This window comes from Sinocyclocheilus grahami, unplaced genomic scaffold, assembly GCF_001515645.1.
Source record: "Sinocyclocheilus grahami isolate Dianchi unplaced genomic scaffold, SAMN03320097.WGS_v1.1 scaffold99.1, whole genome shotgun sequence".
NCBI classification, from domain to species: domain Eukaryota; kingdom Metazoa; phylum Chordata; class Actinopteri; order Cypriniformes; family Cyprinidae; genus Sinocyclocheilus; species Sinocyclocheilus grahami.
Window position 1 is genome coordinate 118839 of NW_015505278.1, and position 26782 is coordinate 145620.

Here is a 26782-nt window from a genome sequence, read left to right on the forward strand (position 1 = left end):
TTTGGCCTTCCGAAAGAGGACACAACTAGAAATCAGTGGTTAAGTTGTATTTACAACACTGTTCCAGAACAGTACAACCCAAATATTTGTGTGTGCGCAACGCATTTTACGGAGGACTGTTTCCTCAACCTGGGAGAGTAGCCTACAATGTCGGCTGTTCTGACTCACAGCCTGTAAGTACGTTTTCATAATTAAAGAATTTGCCACTGACTATTCAAATGCGAGTTTTGAGCAGTGTAGAGTAGCGCTTGTTGTTTGTCATTTCTTGTTTACGTGGCGCGATGCAACGCAACGCATTAAAACACAGTATAAGTCATTATAATCAGTAATTGTGTCCCCACTGGATGCAACAAATGCCTCGTTTATAATGGGTTTTATTGTTTTTGTCTCATCGCACCGGGACAGGGCATCACAGTATGGCAAGGGGCGTAACATTTCCGTCACACACTTGAGGTATTTGGCCAATCACAATGCACTGGATAGCTGGCTAATCAGAGCACACCTCGCTTTTCAGACCAATGAACTTTGTAAAAATCAATGCGTTTTAGAAAGGTGGGGCATTGAGGAGAAACAATAATGTACTGTATGTGGAAAAAATTTGTAACCTTAAACCGCATAAACACATTTCATTACACCAAATACACAAAATAATGTTCTTTTTAGCAACGTCATATGACTCCTTTAATGCATTGGTCTAATCAACATTAGTACCAATGAAGGAATTTTACATTTAAAAACTGTTACAGAGGTCCTTCCTTTGTCTGTTTTGTTCAGGTTGCTATACAGCTGAATGACACTCATCCTGCACTGGCCATCCCTGAACTGATGAGAATACTGATGGATGATGAGAAACTGTCCTGGGACACGGTAAGCTGGAAATTTCTTGTCATCTTGTCATTTATCATGCTCAAAAAAGGACATGCAGTCAAGCTGTAGGACTATTAAATTGATTCATATGGGTAATATAAGGACATAAAGTTTAAATTTGCTGATTTCTAGAATGGAGCCTTTTTACTGATTGTGATGACAAGTTTAAACAGTTATTAAAATTTTAAATCTATTTTTTTATATAAAAATTTTTGCATTTAATGTACATTTATAACATTTATATATATTTTGTGTTATATTACCTTGACATTACTTTTTAGAAAACTAGTTAAAGCTGCTGAGGGAGTGACGACAAATTTGACATCTTTCTGTCTTTTGACCACCATAATCAATCTCTCAATACATTTTTCTCTTGTAGGAATGCAAAAATATATTTGTTGTAGTTTCCTTTCACCACTGTAGAAGTTTACCAAACTATGACGACTTGAAAAGTGAAACGTTTCTGTTTAATTTTACCCACATGGACCAACACCATAATGTTGTATTCTATGTTGTGTATTTTTCTCTCACTCTGCCTACACTGTCATTTTGTCTGCCATTTTCTTTCTTCTCAGGCTTGGGACATCACTGTGCGTACTTGCGCATATACTAATCACACTGTGTTACCAGAAGCTCTGGAACGCTGGCCTGTCGACCTGTTCCAAAACCTTCTGCCCCGTCACCTAGAGATCACCTACGAGATTAACCGACGTCACCTGGAGGTCTGGGAACAGATGTTCTCTTCATGGCACATTGCATTTGAAATGTACTTGTAGATAAAAAATGAATTTGATGTTTTTTGAAGGGGTTCGGATATCAGTAACTGCATAAGGACTGTGTTCACTCCCAATAAGGAGTAAACTGCACAGTGAGGTTATATAAACAACCTCTTCTGCTCAACATGGCTCAGCATCCAGTAAATCGCAGATGAAGAAAAGCAACTTCCCATGTACTTCTTGCCTGTTGCACTCTGTTTTGACCTTGCATTTTCTGTTTTGTTTCTCAGCGAATCTCTGCGCTCTACCCTGGCGATCATGATCGTTTGAGACGCATGTCTCTTATTGAGGAGTGCGGTCAGAAGAAGATCAACATGGCTCATCTCTGCATCGTTGGCTCTCACGCAGTCAATGGCGTGGCACAAATCCACTCGGACATTATTAAAGACACTGTGTATGTCTCTTAACGCTTTATATTACAACACAGTGGCCCAAAAAAGTATTTGGACACTTAAGCCACATTTAAAAATGTATACAAAATGCATATGGTAAGATTTTTAATGCATCTTAAAAATATATCTCATCTAGGCTGCATTTATTTGATAAAAAATACAGTAAAAATAGTTATACTGCGAAATATTATTACTACTGAATACATTTTCTATTTTTCAATTTTTTTATATATTCTATTTTAGTAGAATAGAGTTTATTACTGTGATAGCAAAGCTGAATTTTCAGCAGGCATTACTCGAGTCTTCTGTGCAACATGATCCTTCAGAAATCATTATAATATGACAATTTGGCGCTCAAGAAACATTTCTTATTATTTTCAATGTTGAAAACAGTTGTGCTGCTTAATATTTTTGTGGAAACCCTAAAAATATAAATATTTTGTAATGTTATAAATGTCTTTTCTGTCACTTTTGATCACTTTAATACATTCTTGCCAAACAAAAGTATAATTTCTTTCAAAAAAGCCCAAAATTTGAACATGAGCATTTATTTTAAGAAAAGACAACATAAGCATACTTGTCCACAGCAATGACATTCATACATTTGCATCTTAAACGCCCAAATACTTTTAAAGGCCGTTATTTATATCAACATAATATGTCTGTCATTACCATAATTTCATATAATGCCCTTAGCCCTGGTGAATAACTCAGAGATGTGTACAGCTCTAAAATAGTCCTATCTAATTTGTTGGGGTTGATTTTGTGTACAGTTTTAAGGACTTCTATGATGTGGACCCACAGAAGTTTCAGAACAAGACCAATGGTATCACACCTCGTCGCTGGCTTGTCATGTGTAACCCTGGACTGGCTGAGGTTATCGCTGAGGTAAGGAACATTACTGATAAAAAAGTTAGCAAAACAGGTAGGAAACACTGGGGGAACATTCAAAAAATATGATAACCGTAGTTGATACATATTTTAGTCCAAGCCTTGAGAAACACTGAAATTTAAGTCAGTATAGACTGAAAGCCCCTGTCTTATGTTAAAAATTAGAGAATTGGAGAGGACTATATCCGCGACCTGTGCCAGCTGAAGAGCCTCTTGAAGTTTGTGGATGATGATGCTTTAATTCGAGACATTGCCAAAGTCAAACAGGTGAGACAAAAAAAATCACATTCAGTGGGAAATTTAGCGCATATTCTACATGAAAATGATGGGCATTGTGTTATGTTGCTTTGTCATTTGCAGGAAAATAAGATGAAATTTGCAGTGCTTCTAGAAGAACAATGCAACGTAAAAATCAACCCAAACTCCATGTTTGATGTCCAAGTGAAGAGGATCCATGAATACAAAAGACAGCTGTTGAACTGTCTACACATCATCACCCTCTACAACCGTAAGTTAAAAATAATTCAGGTTTCTCAGGAAACAGCTAAATATTGCTCTAGTTTTACAAGCTTCTCATACACCAAGTAATGAATATCTAGCATGCTACTGGAAAGTTTGTTTACTTCATAAGTTTTCACAGTATTTTTATTTTAGTAAGATCACTTATACTCTCTTTTAGTTTCCGACAGGCAGTTATTACGTGAACAGTCCAAGCTTTAATGAGTTCAGATATGGTACAATAACAGTCATAACCAATATAAAATACCTGTTGGGATGTCCGTCATGTATTCTGACTGCTCGAAACTACCTGCCTTAACCATACGAGTGTTTGTGTATGTTTAGGTCTATATCTCTGCCTGTGTTTCATTGGCCTGTTGATGCTCATAACTTGTTCTTCCACCCGCAGAGCTCCTCACTTTAGCACTTTAGGCATGATCTGTCACTTTTGTCCTCATGAAGCGTTGTACTGTAGTTCTTTCCTGTTGCAACTCTGGGTTTCACACCACACAAAATAAGACCTGCAGGAATGATGGGGTCATGCAGAAAACTTTGCTTGAATCTAGTGAGGTAGCAAAACTAATATAGCACTGAAGTGTGATTCTCCATACTGGCCAGGCTGTGCTCAAGATTCAGAAATGTATTTACTCAGATATATTATGATAGACTTATATATTTAGAATAGGAAACGAATGTACGGTGCAGTGCTTTTTGAATTGCAGGAAGTGGCTATTTAGCAGACAATACTTCAAATCCGCAATTAAACTAGGTATAAATTCCTGGTTTAGTGATAATGGATGGTGGTTTAATTTATGTCTACCCTACATGGACTTAACCTAACCTGCAACTTATTTTGTTCGCAGCTCCAGCTGCCACCATCCCCTTCATTCGTTCTCTCTCAATGTTATGCCTGTATTGTGGGTGATAACACACACCAAACAGTCCTGCTGATGCTCTTGAAGAGTGACAAAATGAAATAAAGTGATTAAGTGATTAATCGCTGTTTATGCTTTTTGCAAGTATTCTTATGTTCTTCTTGCAAGTGACTTAATACAGAAAGGTTAATGTACACTATCATTGAAAAGTGAGATTGTTTCTATTGTAATATATTTTAAAATGTAATTTATTCCTGTGATGGCAAAGCTACATTTTGTTACAATAGTCTTTTCTCTCACTTTTGATCAATATATCCTGCATCCTTGCTGAATAAAAGAATCAATTTGAAAAACTTCAAAAAAATTTGAAAAACACACACACACACATATATACAGTGTTGGGAAAGTTACTTTGGAAATGTAATAGGTTAGAGATTACAAGTTACCCTATTTAAAATGTAATAAGTAGTGTAACGATTTAAATTACTTTATTAAAGTAATGTAACTGATTACATTTGATTACTTTTCTAAATTTCTAATAAGTGTTAATGAACTGTTAATCATTTTCAAACATTTAAACCAGGCAGGGTTAACCCTACAGTAGTACTCAACACTTATTACTGTCAGACTTTCAAAATACTCAAAAATCCACTTGAATTAAGATTATAAAAATGTAATTTTATAGCGCAGCCCCCACAATATCAGACTTTAGCACCTCTTTTTACTTTGAGATCGTTCTGAGGTTAAATACAGATTTCAAATCATAAGATATAGTTTAAAGATACTGTTTTTTAAATCAAATTTTTGCACAGAAAATATGTCAGGAAACATTGGCATCTAACAATGCCTTGGAAAAAACAGTTAACATTAAAAAATAAAGCATATAAATCAACCGAAATAGAAAATAAAACAGTTTTTGAATAAGCATATGTCCTATTCTGTGACCTAAACTCCTGAGACATTGATGTCTCATATTTTAGAGCTGTCTATGCATTTTGGGAAAGAAATCAATTAAATCTGAAAATATTCAGATGTAACCCCCTTTGTAATTGTTAACATTTTCACAAGTAATTGTAATTTAATTACACATTTTTTTTTCTCAGTAACAGATACATTTATTTTGTAATTAAATAATAAAGATACTCCACAACACTGTAGGCCTATATATACAGTGGGGCAAAAAAGTATTTAGTCAGCCACCAATTTGTATGCATCGAATTTATTTAATACACGAGTTTCACTATTTGAGTTGAATTACTGAAATAAATGAACTTTTCCACAACATTCTAATTTATTGAGATGCACCTGTATATATATATAGAGTATTTAATATTTTCTACAACGTAGCTCTGAAATTATTTTCCACGTAGTCTCTCAGTTAATATGAGGTCAACAACTGAAAATGTAATGTAGAAAAAATGCTTAAAAAATGCTTAAAATTGTTTTTCGGAAGAACTTTGTTACTATTCACTGTCACTATGAATGCTGCTGGGATGAATTGAATTATTTTCAGTAACTCCCCAAGACGTTGAATGGCGCTATTGACCTCCAAACACGTGATGTTCAGCCGTTCACGCTTTTGAGGAAAGGGAACAGTTATTGAACTAAAAAACCCTCAGCGATGCATCGGTACACGGACACCTTCCTCTTTCACCTTTATCACATGCGAAAGGTCTGTGCGATCAGTCTGAAGGCATCCGTGCTGAAGAGGTTGTGAGATGCTTTGCCGGGTAACTGTGACGCACCAGTTGACGGAAGATTACGTCGGCATTGCTTAACCGAGGCACTTTAAAATCCAGATCACAAGATTTGGTGCCTCAGTAAAGTCCACTACTAACTAATAGCGACCACTACTACGCAAAGACCCATAGAGGTATGTATCAAACTTTTGTTTGTTCGGATCCAGCCAACTGAATCACTTGGACTGATCGAATCATTCAAAAGAATGAATTAGCATTAGTGTCGAGACAGATAACTAGGATAAATATGTGTTTAGATGAGGTAAAACATCCAAAGGGAAAAGTGTTATCAGCTACTTCAGCTGATCAAACAGAGGACATCAATAACTGGGTCACATTATTGCTCTAGCTCTGCAATAATTGACCAACTATCTGATAACTTTAAAATTGGTCAATAAAATAAGAGGAACTACTCAAAACAAAGTCCTTATACGATGATGGTGTGTTTTTCCTATTTATATAAGATGGTTTGAATAGCAAGATAAAGGAAGTGGTAGTGTTTGAACTCAGAGTGAGTTTTACTATCATCATTTCAGAGAAGCCCAGTCAAAAGGTGGTTGACCGAAGCCTCACTTTGCAGGAGGTTAGAAACCGGTTCTTATGAATTTTAATAGTCTTGACACAGTGTTTCCTGCACCACTTACTCGACTTATACTAATACTTACACCGCCATTGGCTCTACAGTGTAGAGCGATTGATGAACAAATGATATCTTATCAGCCGTCTTTAGGCAATCTAAACATACAGCGCGACCAGCGTAGCCCGATTCCTGAACGAATGACTCGAATGAACCGATTCTTTTCAGTGAATCAGAAACAAACAGCGTGACCAGCGTAGCCCGATTCCTGAACGAATGACTCGAATGAGCCGATATCTAAATAAAGTCTGCATATGTGTTTTTTAACGAGGTTTTTATGGTTCGTATGATATAGTGAGAATATTGAGCTCCTCGGAATAAAAAAAAAAAAAATTAGTCAGAGGCCCAAACTGAGCAAAAATATGCAATTTGGTGCAGTTGCTGATATTTAAATGGCCAAAAAGATGAAAATCTGATAGCTTGTAATGTAACTCAGTGAGATCTTTATAACAGTATAGCAGGCTATTTACATAAAATGCATATAAACTAGTGCTGGGCGGTATGACTAAAAATTTATATCACGGTATTTTTCAAAATTATACTGGTTTCACGGTACATGACGGTATATTTTTTTTCATGCATGACCGGGTGTTAACCATATTTTCTTCTGATTGAGAGAGAAAATACTGCGGTATATTGACATAGAATGCCCTATTTTACTGTCATGATGAGTGAATATTGTCAAAAAATACCACACTAAATAGTGACTAAACACGACCCCTTTTAATACATGTTAACCAGGAGTCACTCTCATTTATAATCTCGGCATCATCTGATAAAATCAACATGGATCTACACTAAAGAGCGGCTATGCGGTCGTTTTAGCTATATTACTTTTTTGTCTTTTTGTCTTAACTGCCTGCGTCTGAGTAACAAACTAAAAAAAACAAAAAAGTGCATGTGATATTAACAGACGAACTACGCAACTACGCATAATTCCAAACAATCAGTAATCGACAGGTGCTAGGAAATGCTGTTTTGTACTCGTTTATTGTCGAGTCTGCTGCAACTGAATGCGCTGCTTCTCTGCCGCTCACTGCACAGAACAGACGCCGAGAGAGGTGACACTTCTCCGGGAAAGTCAGACCTTGCGTTCACAGGACAGCACTGGCGAAATCTTCCAGCTGAACCATAGCTAAGGTTTATCCAAAAAAGTCGCTAGGTTTGTCAGTATGAATATTCTATGGAAAAAAGCCGCTAAAAGGGTCTGAAAGCTACTAAATCTAGTGCTAAAGTCACGCTCGTGTGTGTGAGATGCGGGAGCTGATGGCAGGGGGCGGTGGATATTTGTGGCGATCAATGTGGATATTGTGAATTAGTTCTTTTGTGTCATCACGTTCTATTAGTTCCACAGCTTCAGTTTCGGAACTTTCACGCTTAGTAACACATACAGCTGTTCCCTCACCACAGTGCAACAGTGAAAAGGAACCCCTTTCAAACAGTGTCCCGTTCCGAACGTTGTTTAAGCGACATACATATTTTTGCGGTATTTAAAAAATTCATATCATAACAAAAATAAAGACCGGTATTCAGTATGAACCGGTATACCGCCCAGCACTAATATAAACATCCCAATAATATGGCTTAGCAAGATGATATTTAAATGCTTAAGTTATCAAAGCTCTGTAGTTTTTATTGTTGGGGGCAAAACAAAATGTCTGGCAAGATGATGATGGTTGAGAGATATACAAATAAAAGCTCCTCTAAAGCCTATTGTATCATTTTTGATACTGACTCACATTTTAACAAAAACATTTTTTTGAGTATTAAAAAAAAAGATGTATGGATAATCAAGTAATGATCCATTCATTTTTTTTTATCTGCCATGCATGGGATAAAAAAAAAAGATAATTGTGACTGTTTATCTCACAATTCATACTTTTTTTTTCTCGCAATTCTAAGTATTAATGTAGAAATAACTCCAAATTGCAAGAAAAAATGTATTATGAGATAAAAAGTTGATATAAAATAAGAAGTTAACTTTTTTTCCTCACACTTTCCATGTTTGCATCTCACAATTCTCAGTTTATTTTCTCATATTTATTTTCTCATATTTGAGTATGATTTATTTTAGACATTCAAACATGAAAAAAGACAACCAAAAAAAGTTTAAGTTTCTGTTGTGACCAGAATGTTTGCTGTTCCTCAAACAAATTTTTTGTGTCTTTTTTCACCTTCATAGTGTGTGGGCCTTTTTTGCAACTTTTTTCCTAAAAAGATCATTTATTTTTTTTGTCATTTTATTTATTTATTTATTTATTGTTTGTCATTTTTTTGTTTTGCAATTTTTGGAGCTTAGCAGTAGTCTCCCCTCCTTGGTATGGAAAAGAGTAGCTTAAACGTTCTGCAAAATATTTTCACTTGTGCTTCTCGAAAGAAAGACGTCCTATAGGTTTGCAGTGACATGAGCTATTCCTTGTATTTCTTTTTCATTTCTGCTCAGGCTAAGATTCTGATAGCACAGGCTGCACCTTAATCCCAACTGCATTACTGTCTTATACAGGTGCATCTCAATAAAGTAGAATGTCGTGGAAAAGTTCATTTATTTCAGTAATTCAGCTCAAATTGTGAAACTTGTGTATTAAATAAATTCAATGCACACAGACTGAAGTAGTTTAAGTCTTTGGTTCTTAAGTGCATGTGATATTAACAGACGAACTACGCAAATATTTATAATTCCAAACAATCAGTAAGCGACAGGTGCTAGGAAATGCTGTTTTGTACTCGTTTATTGTCGAGTCTGCTGCAACTGAATGCGCTGCTTCTCTGCCGCTCACTGCACAGAACAGACGCCGAGAGAGGTGACACTTCTCCGGGAAAGTCAGGCCTTGCGTTCACAGGCCAGCCGAAATCTTCCAGCTGAACCATAGCTAAGGTTTATCCAAAAAAGTCGCTAGGTTTGTCAGTATGAATATTCTATGGAAAAAAGCCGCTAAAAGGGTCTGAAAGCTACTAAATCTAGTGCTAAAGTCACGCTCGTGTGTGTGAGATGCGGGAGCTGATGGCAGGGGGCGGTGGATATTTGTGGCGATCAATGTGGATATTGTGAATTAGTTCTTTTGTGTCATCACGTTCTATTAGTTCCACAGCTTCAGTTTCGGAACTTTCACGCTTAGTAACACATACAGCTGTTCCCTCACCACAGTGCAACAGTGAAAAGGAACCCCTTTCAAACAGTGTCCCGTTCCGAACGTTGTTTAAGCGACATACATATTTTTGCGGTATTTAAAAAATTCATATCATAACAAAAATAAAGACCGGTATTCAGTATGAACCGGTATACCGCCCAGCACTAATATAAACATCCCAATAATATGGCTTAGCAAGATGATATTTAAATGCTTAAGTTATCAAAGCTCTGTAGTTTTTATTGTTGGGGGCAAAACAAAATGTCTGGCAAGATGATGATGGTTGAGAGATATACAAATAAAAGCTCCTCTAAAGCCTATTGTATCATTTTTGATACTGACTCACATTTTAACAAAAACATTTTTTTGAGTATTAAAAAAAAAGATGTATGGATAATCAAGTAATGATCCATTCATTTTTTTTTATCTGCCATGCATGGGATAAAAAAAAAAGATAATTGTGACTGTTTATCTCACAATTCATACTTTTTTTTTCTCGCAATTCTAAGTATTAATGTAGAAATAACTCCAAATTGCAAGAAAAAATGTATTATGAGATAAAAAGTTGATATAAAATAAGAAGTTAACTTTTTTTCCTCACACTTTCCATGTTTGCATCTCACAATTCTCAGTTTATTTTCTCATATTTATTTTCTCATATTTGAGTATGATTTATTTTAGACATTCAAACATGAAAAAAGACAACCAAAAAAAGTTTAAGTTTCTGTTGTGACCAGAATGTTTGCTGTTCCTCAAACAAATTTTTTGTGTCTTTTTTCACCTTCATAGTGTGTGGGCCTTTTTTGCAACTTTTTTCCTAAAAAGATCATTTATTTTTTTTGTCATTTTATTTATTTATTTATTTATTGTTTGTCATTTTTTTGTTTTGCAATTTTTGGAGCTTAGCAGTAGTCTCCCCTCCTTGGTATGGAAAAGAGTAGCTTAAACGTTCTGCAAAATATTTTCACTTGTGCTTCTCGAAAGAAAGACGTCCTATAGGTTTGCAGTGACATGAGCTATTCCTTGTATTTCTTTTTCATTTCTGCTCAGGCTAAGATTCTGATAGCACAGGCTGCACCTTAATCCCAACTGCATTACTGTCTTATACAGGTGCATCTCAATAAAGTAGAATGTCGTGGAAAAGTTCATTTATTTCAGTAATTCAGCTCAAATTGTGAAACTTGTGTATTAAATAAATTCAATGCACACAGACTGAAGTAGTTTAAGTCTTTGGTTCTTTTAATTGTGATGATTTTGGCTCACATTTAACAAAAACCCACCAATTCACTATCTCAACAAATTAGAATATGGTGACATGCTAATCAACTCAACACCTGCAAAGGTTTCCTGAGCCTTCAAAATGGTCTCTCAGTTTAGTTCACTAGGCTACACAATCATGGGGAAGACTGCTGATCTGACAGTTGTCCAGAAGACAATCATTGATACCCTTCACAAGGAGGGTAAGCCACAAACATTCATTGCCAAAGAAGCTGGCTGTTCACAGAGTGCTGTATCCAAGCATGTTAACAGAAAGTTGAGTGGAAGGAGAAAGTGTGTAAGAAAAAGATGCACAACCAACCGAGAGAACCGCAGCCTTATGAGGATTGTCAAATCGATTCAAGAATTTGAGTGAACTTCAACATGAATGGACTGAGGCTGGGGTCAAGGCATCAAGAGCCACCACACACAGACGTGTCAAGGAATTTGGCTACAGTTGTCGTATTCCTCTTGTTAAGCCACTCCTGAACCACAGACAATGTCAGAGGCCTCTTACCTGGGATAAAGAGAAGTAGAACTGGACTGTTGCCCAGTGGTCCAAAGTCTTCTTTTCAGATGAGAGCAAGTTTTGTATTTCATTTGGAAATCAAGGTCCTAGAGTCTGGAGGAAGGGTGGAGAAGCTCATAGCCCAAGTTGCTTGAAGTCCCGTGTTAAGTTTCCACAGTCTGTGATGATTTGGGGTGCAATGTCATCTGCTGGTGTTGGTCCATTGTGTTTTTTGAAAACCAACGTCACTGCACCCGTTTACCAAGAAATTTTGGAGCACTTCATGCTTCCTTCTGCTGACCAGCTTTTTGAAGATGCTGATTTCATTTTCCAGCAGGATTTGGCACCTGCCCACACTGTCAAAAGCACCAAAAGTTGGTTAAATGACCATGGTGTTGGTGTGCTTGACTGGACAGCAAACTCACCAGACCTGAACCCCATAGAGAATCTATGGGGTATTGTCAAGAGGAAAATGAGAAGCAAGAGACATTTCTAATTATATAAATTGTTTTATTTCAAATAAATGTATATTGAAAAAAAGCATGACTGTTTCCACAAAATTAAACTGCACAACTGTTTTTAACATTGATAAGACGAAAAGTTTGTTGAGCACCAAATAAGCAGCTTAGAATGGTTTCTGAAGGATCATGTGACACTACTGGAGTTTTTAAATCAGTGATGCATTACTTATATATATATATATATATATATATATATATATATATATATATTTTTTGTGTGTTTGTGTCAGAAATGGCCTTCCATATAAAATAAATTCATATTCTTGCTCCTAAGTACACAACACATCACACAGCAAAATGATACTTCAGATGTTGACGAGATGTGCTATTACTTTTCTTCGCTGTCAGATCTATGATTTTAGCCTGGTGGACAACAAAAAAATGGAAAAATCTCATAAACTTGCATTGAAGAAAGGTACTAGTGTCATATCTAGCAGCCAGAATATCATATAAACTTGAGGATGAGCTTGGGCCAGTAAGCAACCACTGAGCAGGCTGCTAAAAACGGCACTGTACAACCACATAGCAACGCTCTGGCAAACTCCCACAATTCCCTAGCATTGTGATGGATAGTTTGCATTGGACAAACACCACTCACATTCCCTTTAGAAAATGTAAAAAGTAGTGATTGTGTATGATGTGAATTGAAGGTTTTTTGTGTCCCTTCTCACCTCTCACCAGGGGCCTTGGCTGGAGGTATAGACATTGCTGCCCATTGGATGACGGACCTTAAAGAGGGTGTGTGCCTGAACGGGTTCTGGTTTAATCACGAGCACTGCTGCTGGGCGTCCAATGAGACCACTTTCCAGGAAAGAGACAAGTGTCCCCAGTGGAAAAGCTGGGCAGAACTCATGGATGGAGTCAGTGAGGTGGGTTCAGGCACGTTGCGTGACAGAGATCTATGTTACCAGTGCAAGAGTACAATAACAAGAGGAGAATATTACACGTGTAATCATTTCATCATTATGTTGTGGTTTATGGCTTTGAATCAAATTTTGCATAAATTTTTCCAGTGACATGAGAAAGTGCAAATATTTGTGGTTGTTGTTTTCGTAAAACAACACATTGTTACTGACATGTTGACAGATGAAGGACAGATGTATGTTTCCTTTTTATATTCTGTCTGATTATTGTAATAAGTGTTTCCAATTTAGTGGAATCCAAGATTTACAGGCCTGTTTAGCTCAAAGATTTCCAAATAAATGTATGACAAAGTGTTCTGCGAAGGCTAAATGAAATGAGTTCCAAGTGCCTCTCTTCACAGTTCTTTGCTTGTCACTGGTGTTGGTGATTAACTTATTTGTTCAAAAATATAGTAAAACTTGAATATTGAAATTTAATATATTTTATATATATATATATATTAGGGCTGGACGATATGGCCAAAATTTATATCACGATATATTTCTTAATTTCGGTCGATACAATATAATTCCGATATCGATATGAACACTATTTAAATTTTATATATATATATATATAAAGTAATGCATCACTGATTTAAAAACTCCAGTAGTGTCACATGATCCTTCAGAAACCATTCTAAGCTGCTTATTTGGTGCTCAACAAACTTTTCGTCTTATCAATGTTAAAAACAGTCGTGCAGTTTAATTTTGTGGAAACAGTGATGCTTTTTTCAATATACATTTATTTGAAATAAAATCATTTATATAATTACAAATGTCTTTGCTGTCACTTTTGATCAATTTAATGTGTCCCTTATATTTTCAAATATCTGACTGACCCCAAACTTCTGTATGGTAGTGTATATCACCCCCTTGTGGTATGAAGAGAAAGCTACAATATTCTTTTTTTGAAGAAATGACAATAAAACACGCATTTTAATCTTGGATTTACTTATATTTTTGCTCAAAATTATATTAAAATTCAAAAAATAAATATTTGTACTAAAAAAAAAAAAAAAACCTGGCAGCATATGTTCTTTGAATTTAAACATTTATTCACATATCGTGAAATTTAGCAGCCTTTTTTTAAAAAGTAATTTCTGTAGATAATTTTTTAGGATGCTATCTCTTGAGATTTGAGGCATTATTTAAAAGACTTTTCAACCAACACATCATTGGGGAGGGAGGTTCAAGCCTTAATTAGGATGTACAACTCCTCAAATCTACCAGTATTCATTTCTTTATTATTTTTTAGACTCAAAATTATGAATCAAGTTTCATAGACTTCAGGATGTGAGTAAATAGTATGTGGTATGTAAAAACAATTGTGGCCTCTAACTATGGATATGTCCTGTAGGGGGTGACGGTGTATAAGATCCTTTTGTTTCACTTGTATCCTGTGTGTGTCCTGCAGCATGGCAGGGTAAATGTGCTGAATCATTTCATGTATGTGAGCTGGGCCCTTCTCTTCGCCTTCCTGGCTGTGATTCTTGTGAGAGCCTTCGCCCCTTATGCTTGCGGTTCAGGAATACCAGAGGTGAACGCTCACACACACAATGCGTCATGTATCTTTCCACACATTCAAGCTCTTTTCCCAACAAACCACTCATTCTAGGACTTTTCTGTTTTGTCACTTCAGCTTCACATTATACGTGACTTCAAAAACACCCCCCTGTTAAGTAGTAGCCACTTTATACCTCAAACTCTTTCTTCAGTTTTATTTCAAACTGTCTGAGTAAAGTGAGATAGTGAATGGAGACAAGCAGTTGGATAGAGATTATATCTGTATATTGCACAGTTTTCAACAGTTCCACAATTTTCTGCACTGTTTTCAGATGTTCAACCACAATTGCTTCTGCTTTCTAACCTTGGCAGAGAGAACAATGAAGGGCTTTCTGACATAAGTCATGCTGTCTGTCTGACAAAACCCCATGTTCGATTGTTGTACTACTGATCTAAATTCATGTGGAGGAGTTGTCAGAAGAGATTTAAGGACATTTTTAATGGCTGTTTTTAAAACCGTCCATTAAGACATGTTTATATGCCAAGAATAACTGCTTAAGTGAATAAAAAGAACATTCTTCAACTTGTGGTCTGGAAAATGGCCAGTTTTTGTGAATAATTTTGAATCCTGACTTACCAGTCTTTAATTCTTGCAGATTAAGACCATCCTGAGTGGCTTTATAATTCGGGGTTACCTGGGGAAGTGGACTTTGATCATAAAGACCATCACACTGGTGCTGGCCGTCTCGTCTGGCCTCAGTCTTGGGAAAGAGGGTCCGCTGGTTCATGTAGCCTGCTGCTGCGCAAACATCCTATGCCATTTCTTCACCAAATACCGTCGAAATGAGGCCAAGAGACGAGAGGTGAGAGGAACTGGGGCGGGAGATAAAGAGAGGAGTGATGGAGAGATAAGGGAGAGGGGAGTGTGGGATAGACTGATGGAAAAGTAACAAAGTATTTTGCGTCTTGGATCAAAACTTGTAATGTAATACATTGATATAAGCCTCTTGGCTTGGTCTCTGTTAACTGATGTGCTGGAAGTTGCCAGTGCCGATTTGGTAATCGAAATGGCAAACAGACAAGGCTTTTTCTAGACTATCTAGGCTGATGTATAATTCATTGTTCATGAATTTAGGATGGTGAATGTGAATAGGTGAATCATTTATTTTATTTTACTTGGGAAATAAGAATGCAATGAAATGTAAATGAGTAAATATACATTTTTGTTTGTGTATTAGGTGTTGTCTGCAGCATCTGCAGTGGGAGTGTCTGTAGCGTTTGGTGCTCCTATTGGAGGGGTGCTTTTCAGTTTGGAAGAGGTAAGCGTCTTATATTTCTGTAGTCCTGTCATAAACATTGAGTCTCGTATATTTCTGAATTGTATGTTTCTCGTGTTTTCCTTTTTCCTTTTGGAAAGGTTATTAAACAGTCAGCTAAGTAAACTCAAAATAAACCCAGATGGGATCAGGGATCATTTTGAGGGGGTTATTTCATGATAATGTTGGTATAGAAAATAATCACCCCCCTTTAAAATAATCACATTGTGTTGCTTTTTGTTGCGGACACAGTTTTTGTTTTATCCAGCTGTATTTACTCAGTGCAACTTATAACATCCAAGTAAAAGATATAACAGCAGCGTGTCAGAAAAAAAATAAAAAACCAGATTCACTGTGTTGGAAAAAGGATCACCCGCCCCATCCTATAAATGATTTGTAAACTCAATCATGTGCAGCTAATCACCTTCTCAATGGCACACAAAGTCATTTGACTTTTAACTGTGATCAGCTGTGGTCATTTTGATTAACTCAGCATGAAAAGAGCTTTCCTGGAGCATTTCAGTCCTTGCTAGTGCAACTGAAGCAAACTAGCAACTATGGGTGGCAAGGCACTGTCAAAAGATCTCTGGGATAAAGTTGTGGACCGGCACAAGTCAGGAGATGAATACAAAAAAAAATTCAAAGGCTTTATCAATGCCTAGAAGCACAGTGAAGTCTGTTATTAAGAATTGGAAGGTATGTGGTACAACACAGACCCTCCCTGCATCAGGATGTCGTTCCAAACTGGATGAAAGAGCCAGGAGGAAACTGGTCAGAGAGGCTATCCAAATAACAGCATTCCTACAGTGAAGCATGGAGGGGGTAATGTCCTGTTATGGGGGTGTTTCTCTGCAGCAGGCACTGGAGCACTTGTCAGGATAGAAGGAAAAATGGATTGGGCAAAAGGGATTGGAAAATCTGCTACCCTCTGCCAGAAAGTTGTCAATGGGAAGAAGGTTTACCTTTCAACATGGCAATGACCCAAAGCACACAGCAAAACTGACCACAGAGTGGTTGAAGGAGAAAAAGGTGAATGTCCTTGCATGGCCTAGTCAGAGCCCAGACTTAAACCCCTTTGAAAATCTGTGGAATAACTTGAAGTCCACAAACGCTCGCCATCAAATTTACATGAACTTGAGCAGTTCTGCAAAGAAGAGTGGGGAAATATTGCAAAGACTAGATGTGAAAAGTTAGTAGACACATATCCCAACAGACTAAAGGCTGTAATTAAAGCAAAAGGTGGTTCAACAAAATACTGACACAAGGGGTGATCCTTTATCCTGCTGATTCTGTTTTGTTTTTTTTTTGGTTGTTGCTGTTATATTTTTTCACTTGGATGTCATACGTTGCACTGAATAAATACAGCTGGATAAAACAAAAGATTCACATATACATTACCATTAAAAAGGTTTGGTGTTGGTAAGTTTTATTTTTATTTAATTTTTTAAAAAATAATAATAAGTATTTTTATGCTTACCAAGGCTGTATTTATTTAAAAAATACAGTAAAAACAATAATATTGTTTAATATTATTATAATTAAAAGTAACTGTTTTCCATTTTAATACATTTTAAAATGTAGTTTTCAGCAGCCATTACTCCAGTCACCAGTGTCACACGATCCTTCAGAAATCATTCTAATACACTGATTTGGTGCTCAAGAAAGTTTTATCACAGTTGAAAACAGTTGTGCTGCTTAATATGTTTGCAGAAACTGTGATCCATTTTTTTTCAGGATTCTTTGAATATAAAGTTCAGTAGGGCAGCCTTATGCCCTCAATGTCACTTTTGATCCATTTAATGTGTCCTTTAACGAGTAAGTGTTAATTTTGTACTGACTTTTTACTGACCCCAAACCTTTTTAACAGTAGTGTATGCTGAATCATAAATAAACTGTGAAAACATCTGCTGAATGTTGTTTTAACATCTGACAGTGACCATATTTCTCATGCATTTCTATTTCAGGTCAGCTACTACTTCCCTCTGAAGACTCTGTGGCGTTCGTTCTTCGCTGCTCTGGTTGCAGCATTCACAATGGGAAGAAGGTTTACCTTTCAACATGGCAATGACCCAAAGCACACAGCAAAACTGACCACAGAGTGGTTGAAGGAGAAAAAGGTGAATGTCCTTGCATGGCCTAGTCAGAGCCCAGACTTAAACCCCTTTGAAAATCTGTGGAATAACTTGAAGTCCACAAACGCTCGCCATCAAATTTACATGAACTTGAGCAGTTCTGCAAAGAAGAGTGGGGAAATATTGCAAAGACTAGATGTGAAAAGTTAGTAGACACATATCCCAACAGACTAAAGGCTGTAATTAAAGCAAAAGGTGGTTCAACAAAATACTGACACAAGGGGTGATCCTTTATCCTGCTGATTCTGTTTTGTTTTTTTTTTGGTTGTTGCTGTTATATTTTTTCACTTGGATGTCATACGTTGCACTGAATAAATACAGCTGGATAAAACAAAAGATTCACATATACATTACCATTAAAAAGGTTTGGTGTTGGTAAGTTTTATTTTTATTTAATTTTTTAAAAAATAATAATAAGTATTTTTATGCTTACCAAGGCTGTATTTATTTAAAAAATACAGTAAAAACAATAATATTGTTTAATATTATTATAATTAAAAGTAACTGTTTTCCATTTTAATACATTTTAAAATGTAGTTTTCAGCAGCCATTACTCCAGTCACCAGTGTCACACGATCCTTCAGAAATCATTCTAATACACTGATTTGGTGCTCAAGAAAGTTTTATCACAGTTGAAAACAGTTGTGCTGCTTAATATGTTTGCAGAAACTGTGATCCATTTTTTTTCAGGATTCTTTGAATATAAAGTTCAGTAGGGCAGCCTTATGCCCTCAATGTCACTTTTGATCCATTTAATGTGTCCTTTAACGAGTAAGTGTTAATTTTGTACTGACTTTTTACTGACCCCAAACCTTTTTAACAGTAGTGTATGCTGAATCATAAATAAACTGTGAAAACATCTGCTGAATGTTGTTTTAACATCTGACAGTGACCATATTTCTCATGCATTTCTATTTCAGGTCAGCTACTACTTCCCTCTGAAGACTCTGTGGCGTTCGTTCTTCGCTGCTCTGGTTGCAGCATTCACCCTTCGCTCCATTAATCCTTTCGGCAACAGCCGATTGGTCCTTTTCTACGTGGAGTTCCACACTCCCTGGCATCTTCTAGAACTCATACCTTTTGTGCTTCTGGGCATCTTCGGTGGCCTTTGGGGGGCTTTCTTTATTCATGCTAATATTGCTTGGTGCCGTCTCCGTAAGAACACCCGCCTTGGCCACTATCCTGTCATTGAGGTTCTGGTGGTCACCCTGCTCACAGCGTTGCTGGCATTCCCAATCGAGTACACTCGGATGAGCAGCAGCGAACTGATCTCTGAGCTGTTTAATGACTGTGGTCTGCTGGACTCATCAAAACTCTGCGACTACACCGGCAACAGTGGAAGCACATCTGGAAGTGTTAATGCCACTGCCGCTAATGGTCTGGGGGCTCGGCTGGCAGGGCCAAAACTCTATACAGCTATGTGGCAGCTAGCTCTTGCACTGGTCTTTAAGATGTTCATCACTGTGGCTACATTTGGCATGAAGGTAACCGACCTAGATGCGTTTTTGAAGGCAAAACAAAATATCGGGGCAGTTCTGAGAATAAAACCACAAAAGGAGTTAATATAATGGTTTATATAATAACTCCAAAAATTTACCATGGTACAATATAATTTTGGAAATTGTCATGTGACAACAAAATGGCTTCCCAAATGTTGGTTTGGTGGGCTTTTTTAACTTGGAAACTGAGCAATTATTATGCCCATTTCAGCCTTTTTAATGAGGGAAAAATAATATATGTGTGTGTGTGTGTGTTTTAATCTAATATTTATATTTTATTTATCTAATATTTATATTTTAATTTATTTCAGCTTTATTGCAATTAATGAAAGCGATTTATAGTTAATAACTTCACAATTTTATTAACAATACCTACACCGATATATTCCTCTACATGTATTCCAAATATATTTGGACCTAACAATTACATTATTATTATTATTATTAGTTACTTTTCTTTGGTTTCATCATCTGAGACGGTTTATGTATTATGTGCCATATTATTAATATGAGGTACCAGAGGTCGGCATCAAACGAAAGGCAAAATTTGGGTATTGATTCAATCCAGTCACGATAAAACCTTCAAAATGTCTTGAAGTTGTCAAAGTGCTGAATGCATATCGAATAGAATATACTTTATTGTCCCATTTCTGGGAAATCCATCTTGGACAACCATGGCATGGCCAGTACACAACATTAGACTCGCATAGCACAGTACATAACACAAAATAAATTGCTCCTAACCAAAATATATTAAAAAGCTACAGTATACACCAATATGGCATCTCATTTTTGCACTTCTCTATTGAATAATTTAATCACAGTTGGCACAAAATAATTTTTGTAGCGATTTGATTTGCACATTAGAATCCTCAACTGTCTCCCTGAAGGTAACATGTTAAAATTGTCATGTAAAATGTGTCATCGGCAACAATTTTCTTAGGTTGTCTTAAAACAGATACCTCATACATCTCCTGTCTAAGTCGTTTCGCTTCCCAACCTATTATTTTTTTTAAATAGTATGTACAAGTTGACAAGTTTTGGTTTTGATTGGACAGTCAGGTTTCCATCCCATGCTGCAATACCATATCTTATCAAACTCTCCAAAACATACTGATAAAACAGAAAGAAAATCTTCTGATTTACCCCAAATACTTTAAACCTTCACAAAAAATATAACCTCTTTGTGAAAATATCAAGTAAGCTCTGCCATCTTTATCTATTAATTCGGTTTTGCTCCTTGTTCTTTCTCCAGGTGCCATCTGGTTTATTCATCCCTAGTATGGCGGTGGGGGCCATAGCAGGCAGACTTCTTGGAGTGGGCATGGAGCAGCTAGCCGTACACAACCACGAACGGGACATTTTCAGAGGCTGGTGCTCTCCAGGGGCAGACTGCATCACGCCGGGCCTGTACGCCATGGTGGGCGCAGCAGCCTGTCTGGGTGAGGGGTGATTCAGCTACATCTCTGCGAAAATCTACTGAACATTCATTTTCCAGATGATTTATTTTTCACTTCGCAACCAAATTGCCCTACGCAGTCTTCCATGCAGAAGCATTTAATGGTGGCTTTCAGGAATGTAGCCTGACCTTGCTTAGTCGCATTTTTAATGAACTATTTCCTTCATACATTCTAATAATTTGCATTAGACTGTTAAATCAATACATCTAGCTATAATCTTGCTGCATTGTCAAATTAGCAAGCAAGCATTTTTTTTCTCATTTCTACTCTAGGTGGTGTGACCCGTATGACAGTCTCTTTGGTGGTCATTATGTTTGAGCTGACAGGAGGTTTAGAGTACATTGTGCCCCTCATGGCTGCTGCCATGACCAGCAAATGGGTCGCTGATGCTCTGAGTCGCGAGAGCATCTATGAAGCCCACATCCGCCTCAATGGTTACCCTTTCCTGGAGGCCAAAGAAGAATTCCGCCACAAGACTCTTGCTACGGATGTAATGCGGCCGCGGCGGAGCGACCCACCGCTGTCTGTGCTGACGCAGAGCGGAATGACCGTAGAGGAGGTGGAGAGACTCATCTCAGATACCACCTACAGCGGCTTTCCTGTGGTTATCTCACAGCAGTCTCAGAGATTGGTGGGCTTTGTGTTGAGGAGGGATCTGTTCATATCCTTAGGTGAGTGTCTTTTTATTGGTTGCTTCACATATTTACGCTAGTTACAGGGTTTTCTAAGTCAAAGAAAACAAAGTGTGTGTGTGGCAATACGTATATATACGAGGGCTGTCCGGAAAGTATCCAGCCATGTAATATGAAAAATACGAGATGAGAGATGTAATAGGATGCTTTTCCAAAAGCTAAATACACCTTTGAAAGGGAAGAGAGTTCAGACCGTCGATGAGATTCAGGAAAGTAAGACGAGGCAGCTGATGGCGTTTACGACAAAGGATTTTGCAGTCTGTTTTGAACAGTGGAAGAGACGCTAGGAGAATTGTGTGAGGTCCCAAGGTGCCTACTTTGAAGGGGACCGACATAGATATGTATAGGTAGATTCCTCATTAGCGACTGTTTCTATTGGCCGCTATACGCAAGTTGTCCACCATATTGGAATGTCACCGCCGGTTCGTGAACACTGGAGAGCAAGTTGCTGGTGCATCTGCACTGTAACTGTAGTTGTACGCATGAACAATATATATCTTCAGTAGACTTCAGAAGATGCTTTTGCCAAACTAACACAATACAACAAGACTAAGCCGTTAGCTAACAAGGCATTAAAAAGGTACTTTAGTTTAAAAACCTGTAATTTTTGAGTTAATAGATTTTAAAAACACATACCAACACAATTTTACCTGTGAAAGTTTATCCAGTTTCTTCAGGAATTTAAATTTAGGCGGTTTTTACAACCAGATGCTGTGCAATGTTGTTGTTGCAACTTTAAACTTGTTGATTTTTATTGAGTGGTGACATATTGACCAAGATGGCGGACGCGTCTACGTGCTTGTATAGGTAGATTCCTCATTTGACCGCTCCATGTATATGTATCTATGGGGACAATGTTTCTTGTATCTTCTTCGATAAATGTCGCTATTTTTCATGTTCCATGGCTGGATACATGCATACATACATGCATACACACATGTAATATATATATATATATATATATATATATATATATATATATTACAATACACACACACACTGTAAAGGAAACCCTATAAGAAGCATATATAAATACACACAAACACACACTTCCATTCAAAAGGTTAGGGTCAGTTCTTTGAAAGAAACTAATATTTTCATCAGTGTTTAAAACTGTTGTGCTGCTTAACATTTTTGAGGAAACAGTGCTGCAGTATCTTTTAGGGTATGATTAAAAAAAAATAAAAAAAATTTTTTTTTTTTACAATATTTCTAGGTTGTATATTGCTCTCTTTTAAAAGTTGCTTCATGTCTTCATCATGTCATCAAGTTGCCATCATGACATCAGTAGGAGTCTAAACCAGCCAACTGACTAAAGCAACCGATCACAGACTGAAAGCAGTTTTTTTTTTTCTTGCTACTAAAATGTCTCAAACCAAACCCTTGATTATCAGTCGAAGAGCTGATACCGCAGAGATTTTGTCAGCCTGGCGCCTTGTAAGTGCAACTTTGTTTCCTGGATGACTGATTAAAAACAGGTGTGCCCTGAATCCAAGACATTTTAGTGCGGTCAGCCAATCAGATTGGAAGCAGTTCCTGCCAGTTTTGTGTGCAATATGATGGTTTCTGAACGGTCCATGGGCTGCCACAGAAGTTTGGCTAATTAACCCTTGTTGTAATTGATGGATTAGTGTTGAGTTTATCCAGCTAATATCCCTGTGTTTTTTCCACTCAATCATCTTAGAAAATGCACGGCGGCATCAGGATGGTGTGGTCAGCGTGTCTGCCGTCCTGTTCACTGAATGTGAATCACCCGCGTCACCCAGCGCTCCTCCTGCAGTCAAACTGCACAGCATCTTGGACCTCAGCCCCTTTACGGTCACTGTGCACACGCCCATGGAAATCGTGGTGGACATTTTCCGCAAGCTTGGCCTGCGGCAGTGCCTCGTCATTCGGAACGGGTGAGTCTGTCTACATGGATGATTTGTATAACTGTGTGGTCTCTTTAAAGCAGTAGATGAGATACAAGTGTAGCAGATAATGGTTTTCTCCCATGAGAAGCAGAATGAAGCTGTAATATTTTTTTTTAGCTATATTCGACTGGGCCAAGGAGAAATAAACCGCATTTTAGTGATCATGTCTCATTTATAGCTGTATGAACGCAGGTCTGACTGAAAGATTTTAATCTCACCTCTAAAGTTACATGTTAGCTCTGTTTCAAAACCTAGTGATCTACCAAGCATTAAAGGCAACATGTGGCAGCACTATGTAACCTTCTAAGATACAGATTTGGACAAAATCTGAGACCGCTTCACAATCAATTAGGAATAGAATAGAATAGCTTGCGAAAAGTGTGATTTTTAGAACTGGAAATTGTGGAAATGTATAAGATCTTGTACATTTTTATAATGAATATAACTTTTATAGTAATGTCAAGTGTAGTTGTATTTTAGTATTACTATTATTATTATATTTCTATAGTCCTAGTTTCTGTAAAAAAAATTGTTTCCACACATGTCCTTTCTCATAAGAGTGCTCACTATTATATTTGCTCAAAACAGCTGAAGCTGATTCTTGCTGGAGTTGTTTTTTCCTTTTAAAGTGTGTTTTAATCTGGTCCAAATGTTGAGTGGATCAATGTGGCTGTTTCTTTCTCAATCCCTGTGATCCACCCTTCAAGTCTATCTAGGACAATAAAAGTAAATAACATAATATAAAAAGAGAGAAGACTGGAAACACACACGCACACACTTAGAACATGTGGCCTTGAATCTTTATGCAAACATAGTCTCTCTCATGCGTATGCTAACTAGGACTATCTGCTCAATAATTGTCTGTTTAATTTGTGTGTCTTGACAGATCAATGATCTGTATTAATTACAAACAAGAATCCTTTTTCTCCCTCTCTTTTCTGTCACTCATTCAGGCGTTTGCTGGGAATCATCACTAAAAAGGACATTCTTAAACACATGGCGCAGATGGCCAACAGAGACCCGGAATCAATCCTCTTCAACTAAAATACTCTCAAGACTGAATGGACAGGATAAACTCACTCCTACACACACACACACAGACAGAGACAGACACACAGACAGACAGACAGAGAATCATCCTGCGATGATGATGACAGTGGTAGGACTGTGTGTGTCACTGAGTTGTTGCTATTATAGAGTGGTCTGAGAGTAGCCTAAGGCAGCTTTTTGCAGCTCCAGAACTGGACATGTTCAGACAGGAGCTGTTTAGCCTGTCCAGAGGCTACAGAGACAGTAATGTGAAAAATGCTGTCCTCTCACACCTCATATAAGACCTGATCTGAATTGTTGCCATCAGGACTTGCTGCATGTGGCCCAAATGCTTTTCCTGCCTGCACGTATATTTAAATTTGGAGATTGACGATGACTTTGTGTGTTCTTTATTCGTTTATGGTGCTTTACTCTACTAAAAGTAGCTTGAACTAGCTTTACATGGTTGCTAGTCTCAGGCTGGTCTGGGTTGTTGGTTTTGGGGAGTTTTGGGTATTTATCAGGCTGGTAGACCAACTGACTGAGACCAGCCAACAAAGAGTAGCTTAAGCTATTTTTTTTAGCAGGATTTCCATCCCCAGAGTGACGTTTGACCTCGAGAGGAACTTCAGAAGGGTGAGAACATTCCTGAGATGATCTGGGGAACGTGCGTTAAGGGTGTCTTGTCTGAACCTGCGCGTGTCGAGCGATCCCTGTGGGAAGATGTGCCGCCTTTTGTAGAAGTGCAGTGAGATTTGGTGTATCATGTTGAGAAGTCATACAGACGCACTTACTTTTTTCTCATTTATGCATACTAGCAAAACGCCGTCAGTAGTGCCGTTCCTCTATTTCTCACTTTAAAGACTTTGAGAAGGAAGTTTTGAAGATAACATGCCACTCTTGAAGTGTTTATATATGACTTCAACCGGACAGAAGCCAATGTTGATTTTTATTGTGGAAGGTGCCTTTAAGGAATGGTTCATGCAAAAATTCTGTAATTTACTCACCCTTCGTTCCAAACCTGTATGATTCTTTTTTTCTTCTGTGAAACCTAAAATAAGGCATTTTGTGAGAGAGTCTTAGTGTTTTTTTTGTCGATTACAGTGAAAACCAATAGTAACAAACTGTTTGGTTACCAACATTCTTCACAATCTGTTCTTTTGTGTTCTGCAGAAGAATAAAAAGTCTATAAAGTTTTGGAACAACACGAGGGTGAGAAAACCAATGTCAGGATTTTCTTTTTGGTATGAAATATGCCTTCAATAGTTATGTCTTTCTGCCATTACAACAAGCTATTTGGTCTTACCAGTGGCATATGATTTCCAAAAAGTTTGTAGTGGCTGCTAAACAACCAATTTCCACTCAGCTTCCCAAGTGAACCAAGCTGCAGTTCCCGCGTGGGACCACCAGGTGGCACTATCTCACAGACTGTTCATTATGGACATTGTGCGCCATCTGATTGATTCTTGGCCCGGTTCACTTGCTGGGTGTGTTGTGGCATTCTCTCATGTCATTACAATTGGGACTCCTTACATTTCCCCTGACATCTTTATGCTCATATTGGGCACCTGGGCCCCTCCATTCCTTCATCCATCACCCTCACTATCTTTCTCATGTAACCACGCTGTCATCCTCAGACAACCTCAGCGAAGCATCTCCAGGCAACTCCCTTGTTTGTCCGTGAGGACCCAATCATGACATAACAAGATCCTCCCTGTAATGAAAGGGCTAAACTAGTACTGCAGTCCCCTTCCTTGGCATACTTGCTCGACTTTTTGTCTCTACGCATTTTAAAACCTCCACCCTCCAGTCCAGTGCATGCCCGCATTGGCATTTGGGTTGTTTATGACCTATTAAAGGCATTTGATTCTTTTCATGCCTGTTCTAAACGCTCTCTTTCCCTACTCGCTGTAATTCCCGGGAGTTGGATTAGGGGCAGGGAGGTGGTGGAGGGCTATTGTTCCCATTCACTCCTGCTCGTCTGGGCTCCCAGTCGCCAGGATGTCCCCCGACCGTTTCCCTCAAGCACCGTCACGCAGCCCCGACCACCTTCCACTCTTAGAAAGAGATCCTCCCTGTAATGAAAGGGCTAAACTAGTACTGCAGTCCCCTTCCTTGGCATACTTGCTCGACTTTTTGTCTCTACGCATTTTAAAACCTCCACCCTCCAGTCCAGTGCATGCCCGCATTGGCATTTGTGTTGTTTATGACCTATTAAAGGCATTTGATTCTTTTCATGCCTGT

The 26782-nt window shown here is 37.7% G+C and overlaps 2 protein-coding genes across 2 annotated transcripts in view; both read left to right on the forward strand.

Annotated features, from left to right (window-relative positions):
• LOC107588196 (glycogen phosphorylase, muscle form-like) overlaps positions 1 to 3646 on the forward strand; it is a 20322-nt gene extending 16676 nt beyond the window's left edge. Inside the window, exons 12-18 of the mRNA XM_016276224.1 lie at positions 775 to 867; positions 1443 to 1589; positions 1874 to 2037; positions 2809 to 2923; positions 3092 to 3193; positions 3287 to 3434; positions 3606 to 3646. Coding sequence (XP_016131710.1) covers positions 775 to 867; positions 1443 to 1589; positions 1874 to 2037; positions 2809 to 2923; positions 3092 to 3193; positions 3287 to 3434; positions 3606 to 3646 — 810 coding nt within the window. The remainder of the gene's footprint in view (positions 1 to 774; positions 868 to 1442; positions 1590 to 1873; positions 2038 to 2808; positions 2924 to 3091; positions 3194 to 3286; positions 3435 to 3605) is intronic.
• A 2274-nt stretch (positions 3647 to 5920) lies between these two features.
• Positions 5921 to 26583, forward strand: LOC107588198 (H(+)/Cl(-) exchange transporter 5-like). The gene is made up of 11 exons (XM_016276225.1): positions 5921 to 5971; positions 12740 to 12958; positions 14409 to 14531; positions 15154 to 15360; positions 15736 to 15816; positions 17778 to 17831; positions 18920 to 19429; positions 20700 to 20886; positions 21177 to 21575; positions 23281 to 23497; positions 24463 to 26583. Exons 1-11 carry the CDS (start codon positions 5921 to 5923, stop codon positions 24551 to 24553), a joined length of 2139 nt encoding a protein of 712 aa, XP_016131711.1. The 3' UTR covers positions 24554 to 26583.
• The last annotated feature ends 199 nt before the right edge of the window (positions 26584 to 26782 follow it).

What these genes read in the sequence shown, in the direction of transcription:
- LOC107588198 (XM_016276225.1), top strand. Translation starts at nt 5,921, where the DNA reads ATGCATCGGTACACGGACACCTTCCTCTTTCACCTTTATCACATGCGA. An exon ending in GCGGTTCAGGAATACCAGAG is followed by an intron (nt 14,532 to 15,153) that starts GTGAACGCTCAC and finishes TAATTCTTGCAG; the next exon opens with ATTAAGACCATCCTGAGTGG. An exon ending in TGCCTCGTCATTCGGAACGG is followed by an intron (nt 23,498 to 24,462) that starts GTGAGTCTGTCT and finishes TCACTCATTCAG; the next exon opens with GCGTTTGCTGGGAATCATCA.